Source organism: Pundamilia nyererei, unplaced genomic scaffold, assembly GCF_000239375.1.
Source record: "Pundamilia nyererei isolate P.nyererei 1_Seehausen unplaced genomic scaffold, PunNye1.0 scaffold01822, whole genome shotgun sequence".
NCBI classification, from domain to species: domain Eukaryota; kingdom Metazoa; phylum Chordata; class Actinopteri; order Cichliformes; family Cichlidae; genus Pundamilia; species Pundamilia nyererei.
The window spans coordinates 1-8,314 of record NW_005189223.1 but is presented as its reverse complement, the minus strand read 5'-3'; the positions used below and the strand labels follow the sequence as shown (position 1 = coordinate 8,314).

Here is an 8,314-nt window from a genome sequence, read left to right as displayed (position 1 = left end):
TCTATATAAGGTGTTTGTGTGGGGGTTTTTTCTTTTTTTTTTTTTTTTTTTTTTTTTTTTTAAACAGGCATTTTGCAGTCCCTTTGTCATCCATGGTCTTCCTGCATACTTATCTTTCCTGTTGCCTTCAATAAGTAGGCTGTTTTCCTCTAATAAGGCCATGAATATGCTTAAGAATGCCTCATAGGCTTTATTGACATCCTTGTGTGTGTATATACAATAGTCCAATCTTGTTTTATTAGCTCAAGACACTGCATTGTCTTTTCTGTTCTAATTGTTTTATATATTGTCTTACATTCATTTCTATGAACTTCATAGCAACAGTCATAAGTTACAAAAACTGGTAAGTGGTCACTTATATCATTTATCAATATCCCCCCTTTTTATATTTTCTTCCATTACATTTGTAAAAATATTATCTAATAGAGTTGCGCCATGAGTGGTTATTCTCGTCGGTCTTGTTATCAGGGGAAATAATCCCATACAATACATTGAATCAATAAATTCTTCAACACTCTTATGATTTGGGTTCAATAAATCAATATTAAAGTCTCCACAGATACACATTCTTTTCTGATTCAGATTTCTATACAAGTCCTCCATAATGTCCTTAAAAGTCTCAATCTTTGACCCTGGTGTTCTATATATCCAACTGACAATCATATTTTTCTGTTTTTTCATATTTATTTCCACTGTTATACATTCCATCACTCCATCTACCACCCTCGTCATTCTTTTCATTTTTTTCAAACCTTAAATTTTTATCAACATAGAGTCCCACCCCACCTCCTTTTTTATTAGTCCTATCTAAGTGGAGGAATTCATATCTCTCTCTCAAAATCCTCTTCTTTTCCAGTGTTTATCAAAGTCTCTGATATTGCTATCACACCAAATGGTTGATTTAAACTGTGCTATATATTCTTTAATAAATTGAAAGTTTGCATATAGACTTCTACTATTGAAATGAACCATGGTTATATTCTTACCAGGCTCTAGGTTCCTATTAAATTGTTCCATTGTATAATAATTACAGTCCTTTAACATTTTGGTAAAAAAAATGACAGTTAGGATCTATATTGCTATCATACCCCAGTGTGCCAGTTTCAATATCCATTTGATTTGTTACTTGAAATCTGTCAGACATCTGACTTTATTATATATCTTATCCACATACCATCACCTTTAACAATACTTTGTCTAAGCCAAGTACCAACCAATTTGACAATTCATTGAAAGTACCATCGACCATCCCAATGCTTTGCCTTACATTTTATCAGCCGTATTTTTCTAATTCTGTCAGCTCTTTAATGACTTTTTTTGGTCATTTTAGCCTTTTTGGCCAGGGTGAAGGGAGTACCTGCCATCAAACAAGACAGCCGCATGTAACTACAATGGTGTTTGCTAGTTCACCTTACATGCATTAATGTAATAACGTGGTTAACCCTCTGGGGTCCAGGGTATAATTGGCCATTTTTGATTACTTTTATTTTACCTCTATATTTCACCTTTAAAATATGTTTTTCTTGCCTTGTTTGGTATCATTATTTTCACCACAACCTCAAATATCTGAAATTTGAATTATTTTTTCATTTTAGTATACTATATTAGCACAGTTGATCTAAATTAAGACAAAATTCAAAATCAGAGTAGAAAAAAGTTATATTTCTTACTGTAAAACCCACAAACATGTTTAACGAATCACTTTCATAACTTGAAATGCAAATAGAAATTGTATATTTCTAAAATTTATGCACAAGTTTTGCAAACAACAAAATTATATGGTACTATTTACCTAAAAATGCAGCCAAGGCCTCAAAATGTGAAATTCAGCAGTATAACTGACACACAATACAACACAATAACTACACAACAAACTAACTATAGCCTCCAAACATTAGTGACTAATGTCTCACATATGAAAACTTGCTCTTTCTTTCGCTCGCCCACTTTCTGTCACGGGTGTCACTCCTAAAAACTTCCCCTTCTCCCTAAACAACCAAGTGCCACATATTGCCATATATTTTTTTTGATTGGCTGGCATGGTAAACTCTAACACCAATAGGGAAGGGGTGTTTGCTAGCGCTGTCTGTCGAAAAGGCCGTTTTACCGTTCTTCCCGTTTTTTTCCCGCTGTAAACACCACTGTTTTGTTCAGAAAAAAACATTGCATGTATTTTTTTATCATAACTCTGGTTTTACGTGGCCCATCGACACAATTCAAAAACTGGTATGTAGTTTGAAGTCCGCACTTTCGACCCAAGCTGAAACGGAGACTCTGAATCGCTGCATCTTGTAGCTGTGTCGTCTTAAATTGGTCATGTGATTTTTGACGCGCCAGCGCGTCCGGCGACCCCAGAGGGTTAACCTACTCAACGTAAATTACACACGAACAACATTAAGCTACTGACCCACAGAAGAACGGCTGCTGCTACCATCATCATCCGTCATCATTTCCGCTACACTTGCAGGGCTAGGGGCCAGGACTCTCCTCTTTGGGTTTTTGGGGGATGTTGCCAACTCCAGGTCCGATAACAGGCAACCCACCCGCAGTAGAAGTGCACGGTGTGAGGTCTCGCAGCAAGCTATCAAATACGGCGCAATTCTCGGCTTTTAAAAAAAAAAAAACGACAAAAGAAAAGCTATGCGTCGCCAGGTGTTTCATCGGATTTGAGGTGTTAGCTCCTTTGACAGTATCACAGTATCAGCTTAAAGCACTTGTTGCAGGCTGTTGAGTTTGCATATTTTGCTGTGAAGTACAGCCAAACTTTTGACCGCTTCGCTTTGGGCATTTTGAATCTGTAGCTCTGCTCTAAAAGAACGTATGTACCTGGACCTGCCTACTATCCTCGGAAACGTAAAATGATTGGCTAGAATCTAAAGTGTATCACAGCTAAGGAAAAAAAAATCACTGAAATAAAGCACCGAAATGTGCATTGCTTTTCGGTCTGGTTACTACCGTTTGCCATCATGGCACCGGATACCGGTACCCATCCCTACTGGGGACTGAGATGGCCGTTCCAGAACATTGTACTTGTTCCTCTGCATGAATGCCTTAGTGGATTATGAGCAGCGTTTCGGGTCATAGTCTTGTTGAAAGATCCAGCCCTGGCGCAGCTTCAGCTTTGTCACTGATTCCTGGACATTGGTCTCCAGAATCTGCTGATACTGAGTGGAATCCATGTGTCCCTCAACTTTGACAAGATTCCCAGTCCCTGCACTGGCCACACAACCCCACAGCATGATGGAACCACAACCATATTTCACTGTAGGTAGCAGGTGTTTTTCTTGCATACAGCATCTCCTTGTGTAAAGTGTGCCGAATGGTTGAACGATGCACAGTGACTCAATCTTCTGCAAGATGATGTTGTAGGTCTTTGGTGCTGGTCTGTGGGTTGACTCTGACTGTTCTCACCATTCGTCGCTTCTGTCTATCCGAGATTTTTCTTGGTCTGCCATTTCGAGCCTTAACTTGAAATGAGGCTGTGGTCTTCCATTTTCTCAATGTGTTCCTAACTGTGGAAACTGACAGCTTAATTCTCTGAGATAGCTTTCTGTATCCTTCCCCTGAACCATGATGGTGATCAATCTTTGTCTTCAGGTCATTTGAAAGTTGTTTTGAGACCCCCATGTTGCTACTATTCAGAGAAAATTAAAACAGGAGGGAAACTTACAGTTGACGCCCTTAAATACTCTTTCTCATTATTGGATTCACTTGTGTGTGTAGGTCAGGGGTCACTGAGCTTACCAAGCCATTTTGAGTTCCAATAATTAGTTCTAAAGGTTTTGGAATCAATAAAATGACAACAGTGCCCAAATTTATGCACCTGCCTGATTTTGTTTAACCCTTTAGAGCCGGTCGGAGCGGGCACGCTCTGTTTTACGTAACTATTTTAAATCCCGGTAGCTCTGCAACCACGTAAGCTAGCGCAATAATTTATTTTGCATATGAAACCGGAGGAGTTGTACTTACATTTTATGCCATCAGCTTGTCCTAGGTCACGGTTTCCTTCCACATAAAGCTTTGCAAAAACTGCATAAAAAGCACTTGCAGGAACAAAAACATAATATTCCAGAAACACGCTTTGCCGATCCGATCAGCTGTTCATAACACTTCCTATGTTGGAATAGACGTCAGCGCGAACTTTTGCATGTCCGCCATTACCTGACCGAAACCGGAAGTGATGTCATTTTTGCGGAAATGTAGTCTTTTTTTTTTTTTTTTACCATCAGGGCCTATACTCGTCTTTTTAAAAGTTATGTTTGACTTTATGACTTTCTGTGTCGTTTCTGGGATGCTTAGGACTCATATTGCACTGCTGGAAATAGTTTATTTTGATGCATATGCTGCTTTTTTGCAAATTTGCACTATAATATTTATTTTCGTTTTTCCTGCAGTGTATAAAAATTGGTGTATTTCAAAAATAAAACTATGAAGACACTCAAAATAAATTTCCTGTGTTGGGAAACTATTTTGTGCAACTTTTTGGTATTTACAGTTTTGAGGGATAAGCCTCTTAAATTTCTCTAACTAGAAATATATGTTAAAAAATCAAAAACGATTTTCAATTTTTTTGTAGTTTATTGCACTTTTTTGCAATTTATGTAATTACTATGCACTTAATGAATACATATTATTAAAATCTGGGCTATAATTGTTGTATTGATGTATAGCAACTTGAAATGCTCCCAAAAATGGCACCACACCATGTAAAAATATAATATAAGCTCTGGCGGACTTGGTTCTATGATAGGTCTTAAAGGGTTAAACAATTATTGCACACTTTCTGTAAATCCAATAAACTTCATTACACTTCTCAAATATCACCGTGTGTCTCCTATATGATATATTTAACTGACTTTTTTTTATTTTTTTATTTTTTATTGTAACAACCAATCATTTATACAGGAAAATAATGACTATTAACAAGGTTGCCCAAACTTTTGCACCCCACGGTATCTTGGGGTCTTGTTCATGAGTGATGAGAGAAGGGAGCTGGAGATTGACAGGCGGATTGGTGCTGTGGACGCTGTACTAGTCTGTCATGGTGAAGAGAGCTGATTGTAAAACAAAGCTCTCTTTAATTTACCGGTCAATCTACGTCCCTACCCTCACCTATGGTCACGAACTGTGGGAAGTGACTGAAAAGAATTAGATCACGGATACAAGAAATGAGCTTCCTCCGAAGGGTGGCTGGCCTCTCCCTTAGAGATAAGGTGAGAGGTTCAGCAATCCTTGAGGGGCTCAGAGTAGAGCTGTTGCTCCTCCACATCAAAAGGAGCCAGTTGAGGTGCTTTGGGCATCTGACAAGAATGCCTCATGGGCAACTCTTGGGTGAGGTGTTCCGGGCATGTCCCACATGCTGGAGAGATTATATCTCTTGGCTGGCCTTAGTATTCTCCCAAACAAGCTGGAGGAGGTGGCTGGGGAGAAGGAGGTCTGGGCGTTTTTGCTTAGTGCTGCTGCCCCTGCGAAACGACCCTGGGTAAGGGCCATCCATCCATCGGAAGATGATGGATGGATAGATGGAACTCTGTTGGAGTAGCGTTCAGGTAGCCGGTGTGCTCTGCTTGGCAGCCTATTGGCCTGAGTGCCAGGTCTGTCCAGCATCTTCCCCCACCACCTGATCTAACTCACACAGGTGGTGATCGGTTGACAATGTAATTATGTTTTAAAATTAAAAAATTGACATGACATTTTCATAAATGTTGGAAATTCTACAATTCTGTTATTAATTTAAAAATGTTGTTATCACAAAATATTTGAATTTTATTTCTGATTGTACTTATGTTTTCCTTTTATAGAGCTGCTGATGTAGGTGTGACACCAAGATGGATGATGCAGACAAGATCGTGAATAAAATCTTCTCATGGATGGATCTACAAAAGGACAGTATAGACAAGTTGAACGAGCTAGCCAGTGAGTTGGAGGAACAGCAGAAGACTATTAATGTCACTAAAGTTGTCGGGAGCTCAGTGTCTGTGGGTGGTGCAGCTGCCATGACAGTAGCAGGTGTAGTAAGTGTTTTAACAGGAGGACTGTCGATACCTTTGTTAGCTGGAACAGGAGCAGTGGCATCAGGTCTCGGTTTGGCTACTAGTGTGGGTTCTGATATTGTTGGTGCGGTCTTATCAAGTGGGACTATGGAAGAGGCCAAAAATATTTCAAAAGGCCTTGATGATCTTACAGCAGAAATCACAGCACTCATGGAGTCCCTCTTAACAAAAACAACAGGCAAGCAACGGGGTAAAAATGTTTCTCCAGAAGAATATGTGAAGGAGGCGACCCTGAGAGCAATGGCTAAACACAAGGGTTTGATATTAAAGGAGAAGGACAGTTTAATCAAGCTGTTATCTCAGCTGCCTCTTGAGAAGATCTTTAAGAATGACGCAGAATCAGACCTCCTCAAAAAGTCAACAACGGAGGTGCCACTGCTTTCAGACTTTGTTACAAGGTTGGTCTCAGAAAAACTCATGAACTATAGGGTCAGCAAAGCCAATTCCCTGGGTTTAAAGGCTTCGACTACAGCAGTTGGAAAAGTGAGTATCAGACAGCCATTACAATGGGCAGGGTTAAGAAATATTCTAAACCAGAGTATGTTTGTGTTTCCAGAACCACTAATCAGAGCACTAAACAACATACTCAGATGTGAACTAACATTTCAATATAAAATAGTCTCAGTGCAGTAAATCCTGGAGCTCTTATTCTTAAATGCTCACTTTCAGATTGGCAGAGGGGCAGTAGGACTTCTGTTTTCGGTTCCTGAGCTCATCGAAAACTGTAAAAATCTGAACAACCATGAGACAGAAGCCAGTCGGTACCTGAGAGAAAAGGCTGGAGCCATACAAGAAGCTTATGAAGCCATGAAATCAGAGCTGGATGAAATTGAGTGAGTAAAATGAGGAGAATTTATTATTTCATAGAGGGTGAGGGACTAAGTCGGCTAAGTCCAACATTCCGGTAAAGATTTGGACCAGCTTGGCATTGCTTTAGTTCAAGGAAAGTTCATCAGGACTTGACTAACAACATACTTTACATTGCAGTATCATAACTTTGTAAACATTTTATTCATACTTAGGGACGTTCAATTCAATTACATTTTATTTATACAGCGCCAAATCACAACAACAGTCACCTCAAGGCACTTGTTGAAAGGTAGACCCTACAATAATTTATAAAGTTTAAAAATCAGTGACAGCACTTTCAGAAAGACATCTATACATTTTGAGAGAAGCCAATTGAGTCTAATAACAGATAAAATGCTGTGTTGAGGCTGTCATTTTTACCATCTACATGGATTTTAAAATCACCCACAATAATGATTTTATAAGCAACATGAGCTCTGTGTGAACAAGAGTACACTCTGGAAAGTAGACTTTGATGGTGTGACTATACAGTTACTATACAGCATGGCAGCACTTCATAATGCAGCTTACCTGTTAAAATGTAATGTCCCAGTATTTACCATGTTTTCTTGTGACTTTAGGGTGTAATTATTTTTGTGTTTGAAAATACTGACTGCTTCCAAATGGTGCTTAAAATATAAGCACAGTAGAAAAAGAGTAACAACTGTCAGTTTTACAGGAAAGTAAAAACATATAATCTCAATTTAATCTTTTTCAGTAGGGTTTTCAGTAGGGATGGAATTGATAAAAATGTAGTGATTCTGAATACATTATCAATATCACTTAACAATTTGATCCCTTGTTGATTCTCATTGGGTTCACACTAAGCAGCATATCGAAGACATTACATTCATGCAAATTGCATGCTAGTATTCAAACTGTGAAGTGAAATTGAGTATCAACACAATAAGATGCGACAAGTTATCAACAAACAAAACATATCAATTAAATTCTTAATAAAACTGGTGTCAATACAAATATACATGAAAAGCAAATCTAAATGTTAAGACCACTACAAGGACCTGTAATGAGTATTACTAACATTTTCTTAATGTTTGAAGCTAATTTTAATCTTAGACAAAGGCAAAGCTCACTTCTTTCTTTTTCTTTATCGTGAGCCCTACCTTTACTCGCAGTCACGGACAACATATTTATCTAGTTTTGTTCTGATTCTGGGATATACATTCTGATATGTATATCAATTTCCTCCAAAGGACAGGATCACCGAGATAAGGTATTAACAGTTAATGTCAAACATTGCCTCACAGTGAATTTCATCCCTTTATGTTTTTCTTTCAGGGCAACGTGTGCGAGGTTAGCTGACACGAAGTGGAAGAAGTACAGAAAGAGAAGCTGTTTGTGTTCATGTGCTTCTTCATCACCATGATATAACCAAGGAGGGATCACTGAAT

At 38.5% G+C, this 8,314-nt stretch overlaps 1 protein-coding gene across 1 annotated transcript; it reads left to right on the top strand.

The window, feature by feature from the left end:
* Positions 1-5,805: 5,805 nt before the first annotated feature.
* LOC102202775 (uncharacterized) lies at positions 5,806-8,299 on the top strand. The gene is made up of 3 exons (XM_005755536.2): positions 5,806-6,536; positions 6,723-6,886; positions 8,202-8,299. Exons 1-3 carry the CDS (start codon positions 5,829-5,831, stop codon positions 8,287-8,289), a joined length of 960 nt encoding a protein of 319 aa, XP_005755593.1. The 5' UTR covers positions 5,806-5,828; the 3' UTR covers positions 8,290-8,299.
* The last annotated feature ends 15 nt before the right edge of the window (positions 8,300-8,314 follow it).